Below are 17,213 nucleotides of genomic sequence, written 5' to 3' on the forward strand. Positions count from 1 at the left end.
CAAAGCTGTAAGACTTGAGACTTGTGTTATTGGGGAGCAGGTATGGCTGAAGCACACCAGTAATGCTTTTCGCGATCCCACTGCCTCTACGGGAAGTCACTTCATGACTGGATAGAAATTTAGGCTACGCTTTGGCCGGGCAGAGATTCTACTTAAAGTCAAAGCTCTCAAAGACTCTGGAGTGCCTGGCCCTAATGGCCTCCCCAATGTAATCATAAAAAATGATCCTGCATTTTGGGGAGAGCTAATATTCTGGTTATTTGAAAAAGTGTCACTGGAGGGACATATTCCCATGTCATGGCGGCTTTCAATCCTACGGCCTGTATATAGGAAGGGCCCCAGACCTTGCCCTGAGAACTTCATACTTTTAGCAATATTAGACACAACAGGAAAAATCTTTGCGCCATTGCTGCTCGACAGACATACCCAATGGGTCGACTCTATTGGATTGCTCAGCACATTCCAAATGGGCTTTAGGGCAGGATCTAGCCATTGCCTTTGGTTGTTTGATTCTCTCATTAGGGCGGTAAGGATTAAGTACAATCCCGGCCTCTATGTGGCGATGATAGACTTTCGGGCGGCCTTTGACATGGTTAATAGGAACAAACTATGGGCCAAAATGAACCATCTGGGCTGCCCATGAGATCTGTTAATAGCCATTATAGGTCTGTATGAGGACACTTCAGTCCAAATAAGGCTCGATAGTTGGGGCTTAGTCTCTGCACTGGTCAAAACAAATAGAGTGGTAAAGCCTGTATGCGCTGGTCTCCCTGCTTTTCAATATATATCGCCGAAATACCAGATGTGGTGTTGTCTGCAAATATCTGTCCCCCAAAGATCATGGGGGCAAAGGTTTCATGTCTACCATACGCAGACGGCCTAGTGTTAATCAATAGTACTTTTGCCAGAGATCTTTGGAAGTGCTACAAAGATTTGCAAGGGATCATGACCTTATCATGAATTACGAAAAGACTAAGGTCATGCACTTTTCACATAAACCGGTCTCCTTTCCTAACCTGGTCATTGATGGAAACATTATCGAGCATGTTACTTGTTACAAATAGGGTGTAGCGTTCACAACATGACTCACTACGGAGAACTAATTGATACTAGGAAATGTAATGCAATGTCCAAACTGAGCATGATGTATAGATGCGTGTGAGCAGAGTCTGGCGTTCTCGCTCTCTACAAACAGTGCTTCTGTAACTCGGTTCTTTATGGTTTGGAATCACTTAGCATGAAAGATCTTTTCTGGTTAGACGTGCTGGAGGGCAAATTCTTAAGCAGGTTTGTGTTGTCACTGCGAATGGGAAAATTACCGGTAATGGCATCCATTGGACCTGAGTTGGGTGTTCAAAAAGAGGGAAGACTGTGTCGCTTCTGTGGGCTACTTGGAGTACTAGAGACTGCCCAGCACGTATTGACGAAGCGCCGTTACTATGGCCCATTCTATATGAAGTTGTTGGGTCCATACGAATCCGCCTACAACAGCATCAAGAGTGAGACGTTTTGGTGGTACTGCCTTAATACAGGAAATAAATCGGTACACATTGCGTTATTTAACGTCTGGAATGCAATAGGTAAGCTGGGGAAGGTGGGAAAAGTGAGCTTAATTGTGAGATGCTCGATGATTTAACTATGAGACACCCGATGACAATTATTTACTCTTACACTTTGTGATAATAGTTTTACCCCACTGAACGGTTTACTTAGGAAGAATGAAATTAATGCACTGTGGCATGTACATGGACAGATCCATTTTATTAGTACTTTTTCATTCTCTTCAATTGCTTTTGATTAATTGATTGTTGTGAATTTTAAAAGGATCTAAATGTATTGTCTTTATGAATTATGATAAAGCTTGTTTGAGCTTTAAACATAATAATTAATGATTTTGAAAAGTGTTGGTTTACCATCTCCAAGACAGACAGGTCGGTAATTTCAACATTTGTGAATTGGAATACAATACAAAGCACTTCATTGACATGAGGAGAAACACAGGCAGTGTCAAAGTAAAGTCAAACATTTACAAACCCAACAGTTCTAGCTTTTGAATAGGCATTCCGTAGGGTTTGGTTGAGCACTACCCTAATGGCACTACCAGGCCATAACATGGGCACAGCTACCAAATGGTGTGAGTACCTTGGCATATGATCTGTCATGAGTAGCTGGATTCGACCCTTCTGGACTTCATGGTCCATGATGCACCGCGGCATAAACGCTGCAATTCATCCAAGATGGCCGACAAGTCAGAACTGTTACGGTCTAGCCTTTGCGTGCAGTCGCCAGCTTCCTAGAAAACCGCCACGCCCCTGCGGCTCCGCGCGTCTCAACTCTACCTCTGCGAGTTACTAGACGTTGTTAGAAATACACGACAACGCAGGGAGCGAACTCTATCTTCCTTCTTTGTTCTTGGAACCCTCACCCTTCCAATCCTTACCTTCCTTCCTGGATTCTTTGACATGTGTTCCTAGAATTCGAATGCTACCGGCTTGGCAGCCGGCTCCCACGCTGGAACCCGAGGACTCGCGTTCCAGCCTGTACAAGTCACGGTCGGTGAAAACGAAAGAAGCCTCATCCCGGAAGAACGCAAGCAAGGAGAAAAAGGTGAGAAAGAAAGGGGCTTTTGACAGATTGAGGCGCCCAGAACCTGATACGGAAACAGATATGGAAGTGGCAGTCCAAAACCTCATGCAAGGTATGCAAGAGTTAACTACCGAGGTTCAAAATCTCAAAGCCGAAAATGCAGCTTTTCAACAGCTGGTTTTATCCCTGGATTCCGCACTCAAAGAAAGCATTTTGGTAGGAGGTGTTGTGGACAAATATGATGGATCCTCTAGGTCCCTGCGATCATTCCTAGATTCATGCTTAGTGCACTTCACTTTCAAACCCTACTATTTTTCTACACCACGAGCAAAGGTCGGATTCATGATTTCACACTTAACGGGCAATGTCTTAACCTGTGCAACTCCCTTAGTTAATTCGGGAGATCAGCTCTTGGATGACTACGAAGGATTTGTGGATGCCCTAAAGGTCATGTTCGATCGACCAGAGCTTGTCTACAGTGCACAAGAAAGACTTCTTGAATTTAAACAAGGGAGTCAGGATATGCTCACTTATGTGACTCGCTTCATGCAGCTAGCTAAGGAAGCAGATTGGTCACAAGAATCAAGTTTCACTCTCTTCAGAAGGGGGTTAAATGATGAAGGTAAGGATGAGCTGGCCAGAGTAGCACGTCCAGGAACCTTTGATAGATTTTAGGATCCAGGAGAGAAAGGCTGAGAAAAGAAAGGTGAAAACATTCCCAAAGACAACTACTGAATACCCAAGTACCAAAGAGAGTGTTGCTCCACGTACCCCAGATCCCGAACCCATGCAACGAGGCGCTTTCAGGGGTCCAATTTCTCCATAAGAAAGGCTCTGTAGAATCGATACGGGACTCTGCAAGTACTGTGCCTCTGACAAACATCTAGTTAGAGAATACCCTATAGCACCACCCCGGCGTTCGGGAAACACCAGCTCCCGGTCCTAAGCGGAGCACAGCTTCGGGAGAAAGATGCTGGCTTCGCATCCATTCCTTCCTTGAATACTCCGGGACAGAATACTTTAGTGATTCTACAAACTGTCCTGACATCGACCAAGAATTAATCTTTTCCCATCCTGGCTCTCGTAGACTGCGGTGCCATGGGGATTTTCATTGATCACGAATGGGCCACCACTCGTAACATCCCTAGAGAGCTCAAAGAAGTGATACAACCCGTAGAAGGAATCGACGGTAGACCGTTGTCTTCAGGCCTCATTACTCACCAAACAAAAGAATTGCAACTATCTATAAACAACCACCAGGAAAGGATACGATTTGACATCATAAAGGCTGCCCACTATCCCATGGTTTTAGGCATGCCCTGGTTACAGAAGCACAACCCATACATCAAGTGGACAGCAGGTTCCTTGTTCCTTGGCTCAGAGTTTTGTATGTCTCACTGTCTGTCAGGACACGAACCGGATTCTTCCATTAAACTCCCAGAACCACAAACCATCCTCCTTGAGCGTGTCCTACATTATCCATGTACCAGAATCATACCAGACATACTCCGACGTGTTTTCAACAGATATTGTTCAAGCTCTTCCACCCCACAGACCTGAGGACTGCGCCATAGAAACAGAGTCTTCCGCCGTGGTTCCATTTGGGAGAATGTTCATATTATCCGAACCTGAAAAGAGGGCTCTACGTGATTACCTGGATACCAACTTGGCAAATAGAACTATCCGGGCTTCAAAGTCTCCCGCCGGTGCCTCCTTGTTTTTTGTTCCCAAGAAAAACAAAAGAGCTACGACCCTGTTGACTATCCCTAATGACTATCCTGGTCTTAACCAATGTACCCTCATGGACCGCTATCCGTTACCACTCATTTCTGATATTTTGGAAGCTGTGCGAGGAGCTGTTATTTTCACCAAGCTCGATCTCAGGGGTGCTTACCATCTCATTCAAATTAAGGAGGGTGATGAATGGAAGACTGCCTTTAGAACCCCTTTTGGCCACTTCGAATATTTGGTCATGCCCTTCGGTCTTGCCAATGCTCCTGCGGTATTTCAACGTTTCATGGACAGAGTCTTCTCAGATATGTTGTTCCTTTTTGTTATCGTATACCTGGATGATATACTGATTTATTCTAAAGATCCCCAGATCCATGAAGAGCATGTTAAGGCAGTTCTGCAACGATTACGTGAAGACAAACTCCTGGCCAAGCCTGAAAAGTGTCTGTTTGATGCTCAGACCGTTCATTACCTTGGATTTGTGCTCAGCCCTAATGGAATAGGAATGGATCAGGGCAAGATAGATTCCATACTTTCTTGGCCTGCGCCTACCACTGTGAAACAGATACAATCCTTCCTGGGACGTGCACATTTTTACAGAAAATGTATTCCGACATTTTCAGAAATTGTACATCCCATCGTGGCACTTCAAAAGAAGGATACACCGTTTATTTGGTCTACAGAACAAGAGAAAGCTTTTCAACAACTGAAACAAAAATCTACTGAAGGTCCAATCCTAGCTCAACCCTTTATAGATCGAACCTTCCTGGTGGAAACAGATGCTTCTGACTATGCCATTGGGGCAGTCTTAAAACAAGAATTTGAGGACAAGATGGAACATCCTATTGCCTACCTATCCCGCACCTTGACACCTAGTGGAAAAGGAACTACTGGCCATCTGACAAGCATTCACTGGGCCTGATCACGACCTCGGCGGTAACGCTAACGCTATTAGTGCGGGGGCTATTAGCACGACTGCCATAGCCCCCGGCGCTAATAGTGCGGGATCACGAGTTGGGCGGACTTGGAAGTCCCCATTCCCCATTGAGCCCATTCGGGAATGCCCCATTCCCCATGGGGCTCAATGGGGAAAATTCGTACTCTTATTCGAAATCCGCCGGCGGTAATGGCGCAAATTTTCGGCGGATTTCCCCCTGCCAAGAGCTGGGGCGAAATCCGCCGAATCCCTGATTCGGTGGTCCTTTAAATCCGGCAGTAATAGCGCTACCGCCGGATTTAAGGGTTAACGCCGAGGTCGTGATCAGGCCCACTGACTGGCGTCATTTACTCCTGGGAGTTTAATATCCAGTGCAAGTATGTACAGATAATCTAAACTTGCAAGTACTACAATCCCTGGAATGCAGAAACAGTTGCCAGGCCCGTTGGGCCTTCTTTTTCGCTCAATACCAGTTTCAAATTAACCACCTTCCTGGAATCAATAACATTGTCGCAGATGCCTTATCCAGACATCCTGACTACGAATCTGTCGAGGTCAGGGCCTTTCCCAAGATGTTTCCGAAAACCGTGTTTGTGGCACAAGCTAAATTTCTCCTGGAAGACATCCATGCTCATACCCCTTCCTCTGATCTCTGGGAAGATTACACCCAGAACAATCAATGGAACTTGAACACTAAGGATGGTTATCTCTTCAAGGACAAACGACTAGTCACCCCTACACAAGAACTGAGAAACAAAATCATGACTCTCTGTCATGACACCTTTCATTCAGGACATCGAGGCATTACCACTACCCTTCATCTGATACAGAGGCAATTCTGGTGGCCTAGAATGATTACTGACATAAAAACCTACATCCAATCCTGTGCTGTGTGCAATCGAAACAAACATGACAATAGAAAACCTGCCGGTCTTCTGCATCAACCTACATTACCGACATGTCCTTGGGAGATCATCGCCACAGATTTTATTGTGGAATTACCCCCATCCCGGGGATATACGACTATAATGGTTACCAATGACTTGTTTACCCATACAGCACATTTCACACCGCTGTTTAAATTACCCTCCTCACTTGATCTTGCTGGGATATTTATCGAACACCTATTTAGGCTCCTTGGATTACCTTCCAAGATCATCTCCGATAGAGGTCCTCAGTTTGTTTCCCAGTTCTGGAAACAACTATGCCGAATACTAGGCATTCAGCGGGCATTATCTTCAGGTTACCATCCCCAAACCAACGGGATCACTGAAAGAGTCAACCAGACTCTTGAACAGTATCTCCGTTGTTTTGCGAGCAAGGTCCAGGATGATTGGTCACTATTGATTCCTGTGGCCGAATTCGCTTACAACAATTCAGATCATTCGGCCATCAAGACCAGTCCATTCTTCTGCAGTCAAGGATTCCATCCTTCAGTTTTACCATCAGTTTTACCACATCCAACCCCGGTCCCTGCAGTTGATTCCTGAATTGAAACGTTGGTAAACATTCACAGGGATGCCAAGGAGCATCTGGAAAAGGCCAGGATAGCTGTTAAATGATATGCAGATGCCAAGCGGAGACCTAGCCCTTCTTATTCAATAGGGGATAAAGTCTGGCTATCCTCCAAACTCCTTCCTCGACATCTACGGCCCAATAAACTGGCTCCCAAGTACTAGGGACCTTTCACCTTCAAATAAATCATTAGTGGTATCGACTGCAGCTCTCAGAATCCTGAAAAAGAATTCATCCAGTCTTTCACACCTCCTTATTGAAGCCATATATAAAATCCAATCATACTATTCCTAGACCTAATCCTGTGCTCATCAATGATCAGGTTGAATTTGAAGTCTCCAGGATATGTGATTCCAGATATAGACGAGGCCAACTACAATATTTGGTAGAGTGGAAGGGTTACCTCCCCCCCCCAGCTTGCGTACATGGGAACCAGTCTCTAACATGAATGCTCCTCGTCTACTGCAGAAGTTCAATCAAATACACCCGAGCAAACCAGGTGGGTCCGGCTCAGGAGGAGGCATACTGTCATGAGTAGCCGGATTCGACCCTTCTGGACTTCAGGGTCCATGATGCACCACGGCATAAACACTGCAATTCATCCGAGATGGCCGACAAGTCAGAACCGGTGCGGTCTAGCCTTTATGTGCAGTCGCCAGCTTCCTAGAAAACCGGCACGCCCCCACGGCTCCGCGTGTCTCAACTCTACCCCTACGAGTTACTAGACGTTGTTCGAGTTCGCTCCCTGCGTTGTCGTGTATTTCTACCTTCCTTCTTTGTCCCTGGGACCCTCACCCTTCCAATTTTTACCTTCCGATACCTTCCTTCCTGTATTTTTTGACATTTGTTCCTGGAATTCAAACGCTACCAGCTTGGCAGCCAGCTTCCACGCTGGAACCCGAGGACTCGCGTTCCAGCCTGTACAAGTCACGGTCGGTGAAAAAGAAAGAAGCCTCATCCCGGAAGAACACAAGCAAGGTGAGAAAGAAAGAGGCTTTTGACATGATATAAGTGTCTGGCAAATGACTATCTACTAACAATGCGCTGTTAGCATAGTTTTTCTAATGTCCAACTAAGGGCTTCCTAAAACCATATCTGAGGCAATACAAAACTCCACTCTTAGTATAAGGCTGTACCACCAGAGAACATTTGGTAGCGTAAACAGAGCAGCCAGGCTTTTCTTTGGAGGGAAAGAGGCCTGTAACTTGGTACAAAGAAATTGCAGCATACATATGGTCCAAAGAAACACTGAAACACTAGGGCCCTCATTACGACCCTGGCGGAGATCGTGGTGCAATATGCACCATGGAGCACGGCGGAAAGCTGCCAATACCGCCATGGGGGTTAGCGGATTTACCACCCCATTCCGACCTTTGCGGGGCGGTAAATCCCCATTCCCCATTTTACCCTTCCCCATTCCCATTTTTGCCCCATAGGGTATAATGGGAGTGGGGAAGGCGTTAATTACGCCACCGTAAAATACGGTGGCGTAATTAACAACAAGGTCCCGTAGCGCCATGGATTTCTCCGCCCGGAAAAACCAGGCGGAAAACGGCTCCATGGCGCTACGGGAACTCGTAGTAGGGCGGAAGGGTCCGCCGCGAATACCGCTGGCGTAAACCCACTCCGCCAGGGTCGTAATGAGGCCCGAGGTATTGTAAATATACAAGGGGAACATTAAATACAGAGGCCAAGATAAATCTTGGTGAAGTAAGTATTATAACATATCAGATGAACACAATTATAAAAAAAAACAATTCAATATTTATGGTATACACACCAATGTAGAACCTTATTTAGAGTACAATAAGTAGTCAAGGTAAATCAAACCTACAGTTGTACATTCAGGATGGCAATCTGCTGTTCTTGGGGACTAAGACAAGGTTAGTTATGTTTAAATTACAATAGGTAATCCAAGGGTAGTAGACCCTTTTGGTCATAACATACAGTGTTATTCACTTTCAGAATCACCTAGTTATACAAACTCTTGTTACAAGTATCTCAAGTAACTCATTTACTTTCTAGAGTGGCATTAAGCTACTCATGGACAAGTAAGAACCTCATGAAACTATTTTAGAGGTGCATTTAAGGAATAGAGGGAAAGCACAGCCCAGTGTTACAAGTTTAGAAGAGCAGCAGCTATTCAAGCTTAGTATAACCTATTGGTACATAACTGTTATACTATGACTAATACAGAAATAGATAGTTGAACCAATTATACTTTTCAGAAGTGTAATATACAGTTCTAAGGTAAGTAGGAACGTTATGACTATTTTAAAAGTTCTGTAAAGCAGTTAAGGGAAAACATAACCCAACTACACACTTTTAGAATGGACAAGTTATTCAAGGTAAGTAAGAACATATCATACCTTTAAGAGGGGCTACACGCGACTCAAAGACAAGTATTAACTCCAAGACTGTTTCAGAAAAGCACTGAAGCAGATCAGGGAAAGCAAACCCCCAAAGTACGCTTAAAGAAGAGCACACAGTAATTCAAGATATGTAAACCCTAGAGTGGAACACTTTTCAAAATCAGTAAACCAATTTACCTTTATATGCTTTTGGGAGGGTAAGAATGCAACTCAAAGGTAAGTAATAACTTTTAGGCACTTTGTAACTTATTCTATTGCAGAGATAGTTACCAGACTACTTTCTGTACAAGTAAGTACTTTCAACACTTTTTATATTTGTTATATTTTCAAGACAGCAGCCTTATCTTTTTAAGTCCTTCCCTAGTCTATAGCATGTGATTTCCCAGAGGCAGAAGAGGGACCCTAGTGGTCTAGGAGCCAGCTGTAGGCAGGTCAGGATAGGGTTCAGGTGCAGGACGGTCGGAGCTCCAGAGGATATCTTCTTCAACAAGTAAGTATTAGCATCAGAGTTAGTTGAAGGTGTTCAGGGACTTCATAGAAGACTCTCTATAGGCGTTCCAGCATTAGGCCTGAGTGAACGGAATGGGCAAACTCCCAAACACACAACTCACCCACTCAGCCTCACACGATCAACACAAGAATTAAGGTAAGTATTACCCAACCCAACACATTACTTAGCAGAAAAGAGGAGCTTCTGGGTGAAAGCCTTCAGGATGCAGCAGCACAGGATCCTGTCCTTGGGATCTTGGTCAGCAGACTGAAGAAATGGACACTGAAGGAAAACTGGCAGCAGTCATCGATGGGCGAGGCTTCCAACAAATGATTCTTTGCAGCTTCTCACAGCTCTCTGGTTTTCGCACCCTTTTACAGGAACCAGATGAAGGATGAATATCACTGATTGGATTCTCTTCATGCTCTGTGTCCTGCACACTGGTGAGAGGACTTCGGAGATTCGATTTGTCTCTCTCAAAGTCAAGCAGGAGTCCACCAAAGTTTCAGAAAAAATTCAGACTTCGATAGACCATGCACACACTCTGGCTTGAGGTCCCTGGGTATTGGCAGTTTACAGCACAGCAATGTCACTGATAATCGAGGGATAGCTCAAAATGCAGGTCTTATTGAGTCTAGTGGGTCTCACCAGCCTCTTGGTAGGAATCTTCAATTTATTGGCACCCCGAGGTTGCTTGGAAGGAAGGGTTACTTCAGGTTTCTGGTTAAACAGCAGGCTCTCTGGTTGCTGCAAATGGTTACAGGCATTGCTGCTTCATCTCCCTCTTCAGATTCAGCTCTAGTGTTCGACTTGTCAGCAGCTTCCAGGATCAGAGAATTTAGCAGGAACTACAGCACAACTTCTGCAAACTCTCTCAGTAGTTCAAAGAAAGGGAAACAATACAGTCAGCTCCCAGTAGGAACTGGTTCCTTTCAGGCAAGGTGAAAGACAAAGGGCTGCAGATATTTGGACTCCTTCCTCCCTTCTCAGACACTCTGAGTCATCGCAGGGAATAGCAAGGGTTACCAACGAAGACACAACTTCAACCAGGTTCTTTCCTTGCGAGGACTGCAGAAGAAGACCTCAGAAACAACAAGCAAACAAGAAATGGCAAAAAAAAGAAGGCGATCACCATTCTAGCAGAATGGTGACCATACTGTGCATTACTGCAGCTGATCTGATTTGACAGCATGTGAGTAATAATGCCTTAAAATCATAAAAGTAGTTTCACTGCCACCAGCCATTGAAGTTAGCTTGTAATTGAATACCAATGTTACCAGGTAAGTAACAACGGGGATACATTGTATCTCCTCAGCACTCCACATAAGGTGGGGTGTGCTGGCTCATTAAATAAAATAAAAAGGGCACATAAATCGCACTTTACCCATTGGGAATACTAGTTCACGCAAGTACATTAAAGAGAAATTACAAAGGGAATCCCACAGGAGCACCCCAGCCTTAGCCCAAAAGTTATAGGAAACTATAACTCCAATCACACACTATGGAGAGACATAAAAAGGTCACTCATAAAAAGAGTAAAAGACTAAGTGAAAGGGGAAAACGATTCCCACTCACCCAGGCACAAGAAAAAATAATTACCAAGTCCAAGCAAAATGTTCTGAGGTTGACACAGGTCAGGAAGATTATTCACATGTATGAAAATCTTATCTAACAGTGCTTGTTTTTAGCAGGACTTCGGTGCAAATAACTGTTGCAAACACACCTCTTGCCTATGAATGAAGTGGCTGAAGGTACATTTGTCTTGCCCAGTGGCTCATTCACAAGTGCAATAAGGCCATTAACTCCCAGATGACTGCTTAGAAATAACACTTCTGCAGTGGTCCTCATTATGAGTTCGGCGGTGTGGCCAAAAACAATGGTAATGCAATGGTAACAGTTACCACTGCATTGCTGCCATATTACTGCACTGCGGAGCTATGGATTTGGAGATAAAAAGCTGGAGGTAATTCTGCCACCTTACCACCATAAAATGGCAATTTTGGAGGAATTACTGCTGGCAGAATTACAGCAGGTGGTAATTCTGCCGAAATCCTCATGGTGTCCTATGGACTCCATGAAAGGGGACTAACACTGCTATACTACCACTTGTAATCTGATGGGAATTCCACGGACCACATGGCAGTAACAGTAAATCCATTTGGTGAGATCTCAACAAATTTATACCACCAAACCTATAATGAGCCCCTGTCTGGTGTTTTGGTTGGAGAGGGGCATGTAGCACTAGGATATAACGATTAGCATGGCTATGGACAGCCAATGGCTGGGTAAATAGACAAACAACACCCACAGGTCTTGTGCCCATCGCTTCTCCCTTCTAGCTGTACTCCAATGTAATAGTTTTGTCTTAGAGATGGGGTTGTAGCACAACCTAATACCCAAAACTAAAAAGGCACTTTTCAGACACTACTTTTATCTGATGATCACAGAGCAGTTGCTCCTCGGTCAGAATACTAAGACCTTCAACCAAAAGGGACTGACTAGGTAAGTAAAACCAGAAGTCTAAGTGTTCCTGGTGGGTAAGGAGACCTGGTTCAATGTAAAAAAAAATCTGAACGTTAGTCTGCATTCACACACCAACTTCAATCAAACAGCTAAATGCAAGTCACAATCATTTCTAAAGGCAATAGTATCACCTTATTTGTTGTGAATTTGAATCCCACAGACCGTACTAAGGAGAGCAAATTATATGAAACAGGGATCACGGAAGATACCTGTGGGACTTCATAACCGACTTTGATTGGTTGGTTGCCAGAAGGTGCCAAGATGACTAAGTCAGATTTACCAGAATCAATGGCATTCATGGTAGTATTGATCCACACAACCCTGTTAGCGACCAGTGGTCCAAGAGACCTTTGTGGTGGACAGAGTTCAAAGTAGCTGATAGATCTGACTGTATCAGTGCTCTGACAAGGTCAGTGTCTAGTGCCAGTCAACGACCTATGAGCAACGAGACTAATGGGGTCTCCATTCATGTGGCAGGGTGGAATCCTGCCGGAGATGATCATACAAGCTGGTGTGTGTGATTTGAAGGGTTATAGTTTTTCAGGTTGTTTTGATGGATAAAACGGGTGTGATGGGTGATTGATTCAATAAATGCAATAACTAATCAACTGTTATGAAACAGGTTCTGTGACCGACATAAGCACTTAATAAGGTCCCTAAGAACAGATGTCCATAGTGGAGGCTGAGCACCACTAGATTATAATGGCGGTGCTAATGAAGTCTGTTATGTTATGTGATTAGAATATATGCTCTGCAACATTTCCATTTGCATGGTCTCCAGGCGCTCTGATGGATCTGGAAGAGAGCAGGTACATTTGGTTAGTTAGGAGGAGAGGGAAAGGCGAGAAGCCAGCGCTTTGTTTTGGGATTGTAGATCAGAAGAACCCTTGTAGCTTTCTTGGTGTGACATGCAGGAGGCATCAAAGGCTTTGTGTCAGAGAGATGGCCTTTTGCTTACAGTGTGGGTGTGTGTTGACCAGTGACTGAGTATGTCAGTTGAGTTAAAGACGTAAGCTTATAATGTTCAAGGTATGGGGAGTCAATATGCTTTCAACACATATTCTCAGCTTCTAATGGAGAATAGGGACACCATTATAAATCTCCATGCGTTATTTGTCTGGAGGTAGATATGCTCCTTCATCAATACATCCTTCTGCTGGTACATCGCCCCCTCTCTTGACCCATAGTTTCGCCTTCTATTGATTGGAAAGAGAATGTGTATACCTCAAGCGAGTTCTTCTAGTTCTTCAACATGTGTATATTATGTTTTTTTTCTTTTCTCTCCTATTCTTGTCTGTATCTTCTATATGATATGTATGACACGCTATATGTTATCATTTGTTCATTTATTGTTTGATAAAATGTGAATAAAGAATTCAAAATAAAAAAAGCAATTGTCAAAACGAAAAAAAATAATATATATGCAAAATATGTCACTCGTATGTGACGCACTTGCATTCCCAAAAAAAAGTAACAGGTGTGTATACAAACTGTGAAAGCTGCAAGAATTTGGGGGCAAAACAAGTCATGCAAGGGTGCTCAAAGTGTAAGAAATTGATGAATGCACGACATAATGATGGGGAAGGCAGATTAACAGTAAAGTCAATAACCTACCTTGCATTAAGACACTAAGGGGGGTCGTTTTAAAGTTGACAGGGTGGGTTGGAAATGGAGGTGTAAAAGCAAGGCATAATCCTTTAACACCTGCAATTCCCACTACAGCTCATTTGTAGTGCACAGAAGGCTGAGAAGGGGCACGGCACACAGTTTAGATCTCTATCATGCTTTTCTCCTCCATCTTGTGCGTGTGCTTTGCTTTATGCTTGCGTGATACTTCCATTCAGGTGAAAAATGTATGGATTCCTATTGAATAAGCCTTCATTAAGCAGCAGCTAAACAGCACTTCCCTTCCACAGGAATCCATTAGTAATCATGTCTGCAAAGGGTTATTTATCGACGATGTTTCTTTTTTGTACTGATTTTGCCTGATTTTACTCTTCTGCTTTCCATTCCGTCTTGCAAATCTTTAAGATTGCATGCAGAGCCCCCAACACGTGCTAGCATTGGTTCTCCCTGTGTGCATTTTGCACCTATTACAAAATGACCCCTTAAGTGAAAAAGAGCACAAAATCAATTCTCGCCTAAACCTAAATCAAGCTGAGGGATGAGATTTTAGGAGGAAAATAATGCTGGGGGTGAATACTGAAGACAAGGTCAACACATTTCAGCAGACGTGGGATTCTGTATCACTCGTGGGAGTGAAGCACAGGGACATGACTCACCACTTCTCAGGAAGGGAGGTAAGTGCATAGATTATGCTTGCTAGCAGGAGAGGATGTGGATGCAAAGCCAGACACAGGCGTCTCATCACACTTGAATAGCAAAGACATAGCTGTAAGCGGAGTCTACAGTCAGGGAAATAGATGGACTTGGATTCCAGTATTTGTAGCAAGTATCACTAGATTGGAGGGTGTCCGGACATTTCAAAACAATTGGTCGACAGGACATTTGGTCGACGTAATTTCGTCACAAACCAAATGGTCGAATTTTTTTTTATTTATATATATATTTTTAAGGTTGTAGTTTAGGGAAAAAAAGGGTTTTTTAGAAAAAAAAGGGGGGTTGGGGGGACCCCCCCCAAAAAAAGGGGTAAAAAAAATTTAAAAAAATTCGACCATTTGGTTTTCGACCAAATTGGTTCGACCATTTGTCCAGTCGACCAATTTTTTTCGATCAAATGTCTGGTAACCGATTGGAGTTGTGATATATTAATGATGTCTGGCTATTCTGCTCCACAGGTAATTTTTGAAGAGAAATATGTCGATCTCCTTTTTGACTTGAAAGAGACAAAGTGTCTCACCAAGGACATCCAGCCAGATACATTAGAGCTCAACAACTGTGGAGTGCAGAAACATGCGGTACGTGATCCAGAGATAAATGATTGTGTTAAGTCAGCTTTTCTGTTTGAGAACACATTTTACTGAGGCCCATTTCTGTATATATTAGTGGATATGTGTACACACTGTTATTCTTTTCTCTGCGCTTTCTCTCTTCACGTTTCTCTGAATTTGCAGATGTGCTTCAGACCCCCCTGGCTAGACCAACAGTTGCCTGTCTTTGTTTGCATCTTCTTGTGTTTACCCGTGGCTTTTCCCCACAGTTCCAGCTGCCACATAATTCATATGCTGACCAATACTCAGAATTCCATCCATCTGAATGCTCTGGCCCCCTAATTTAGAGATTCTCAGAATATATCTCACTGTTGTCTATTCAATACATCACAGACAGACCTCAAAGTCCAGAGTCATAAGCATCTCCTTGGCAAACCCAGTTTCCTGATTCCATAAACCCGCCTTTTTAGATTAGGCTATTGAGAAGATTATCTCTTTGCCAGTGCTCTTGCAAGTACAGTTTAGTCTCACCATATTGCTGATCAACTGCTCTATAAGTGATGTCAAAGTGCATAATAGTGAAGGCTTTGGCTAGCAACCTAATTCCCCAGTAAACTGACTCCCCAACCATCCGTGATCTGACCTCCTCAATTGCTGTTTGTGTGATTCGCACTAGCCTCCAGCCTCATTTTGTCCTGCTACAAGCCTTTCTAACATTGTCTGGAAAATTCCAAGATGGCATTATGCAAAACGCTTGAGGAGAAATTAATATTGTGCCTGTCTGCAGAAGCTGCAGTCTTACATACTCCACTAGCTTTGGAAAAACATTGGTGTGCATGATATGCTAGGGAGATAGTTTAATTTTCTCTGGAACGCTTTTCTGTGTTCCTGCCCCATTTTCACTAAAGCAGGACAAGTCCATAGGCTTCATTACCATCTCTATAGTTACCGCACCCATGTTCACAAACAGTTTAAACATTATTTTCCATCTGCATCATTCCTCCAAACCGGTCATGGGAAACATGAAAAAACGAATGTTTAAGTCAGTGGTGCCTATTGCTGATACCACGGAACAATAACAAGGCGAAACAGTTAGATATATTCCCATGTTCACACACAACACTTGTGCACAACAGGAACATATATTATGATGCTACTGAATCTGCTTAGAATCACATGCGGTGCATATAGTCCGACATCTAGTGGTAATCGCAGAGTATTACCTATTTCTTTCGAAGATCAAAAAGGGACATTGACATGGCCGTGACTGTAACAATATCCCTAACGTGACATTTAGTGTACCCACAATCCTTCAATCGTCGAGGTCCCACAGATAGTTTTTTTTTCCGACTTACATGCAGAGCTCATCTAGAGTTAATATTTCTTTATCTTATTTAAGTGGTCCTCGCTTACTTTCCTCGAGGGCTGTCTTGATGATCACTTGACGGCTATTCGACAACCTGACGACTGATTTCTTCGCAGCCTTGGCCTCAGGCCCGGCCTCACAATAGGGAGAGTGGGCTCCTGTCTCACTGACTTTCTCTTGAGAATGCCTCTTCTTTGCCGATCCTCTTTTTTTTCCTTCAGTCTGGCTGACATTTCTTTTGTTATGGAGTAAACACTCTTTAAATTCTGCCTATCTTGCAACAACAAATTTCCTTGGAAAGATACCCATGAAGAGTGCAATCGGTTTCTCCCTTGTGACCACGAACAGCAGCGTTGTGAGGTCTGAAAACTTTTTTAGCCCAAAACCTTAAAAGACAGGTGCACCAAGTGGTGGGCGGTCGGCACCAGACAGGCAGAGAGTCACTCCCCCAGCGGAACCGTCGCGTAGGACGGGGAGTCTGCCAGCAGCCACGGCTCCGATTCGGAAACCATAGACTTAACGGTGGAACCCATAAGTTTCCACTTGTCCGTCCCTGGCCCCGACAAGCATGCCACTGGCAGTGCAATGGGCAGTGCAATAGTGAGATCACAGCCGAGCGACAAGGACACACGTCACACCACAACACATAAACAAACAACCCCTAAGCTTTCCTCGATGGATCTGCCGAGAAAGCCATTGACACCCACAGGCCCGTCGAAAGGTTTGATGGGGCCTACTGAACCTCATGGTTCAGCACCCTCTGTGCTGCCACCATAGCGGCCTGCATAAGGCGTTAAGACCT

General features: G+C 44.0%; 1 protein-coding gene across 1 annotated transcript in view; it reads left to right on the top strand.

Moving 5' to 3' along the window:
- The window catches only part of LOC138567566 (uncharacterized), a 171,228-nt gene that overhangs the window by 9,166 nt on the left and 144,849 nt on the right, over positions 1-17,213 (top strand). The window contains exon 2 of the mRNA XM_069645915.1: positions 14,953-15,072. Coding sequence (XP_069502016.1) covers positions 14,953-15,072 — 120 coding nt within the window. The remainder of the gene's footprint in view (positions 1-14,952; positions 15,073-17,213) is intronic.

The sequence above is a fragment of the Ambystoma mexicanum genome, chromosome 2p (assembly GCF_040938575.1).
Source record: "Ambystoma mexicanum isolate Mex_15411 chromosome 2p, UKY_AmexF1_1, whole genome shotgun sequence".
In the NCBI taxonomy this organism is placed as follows: domain Eukaryota; kingdom Metazoa; phylum Chordata; class Amphibia; order Caudata; family Ambystomatidae; genus Ambystoma; species Ambystoma mexicanum.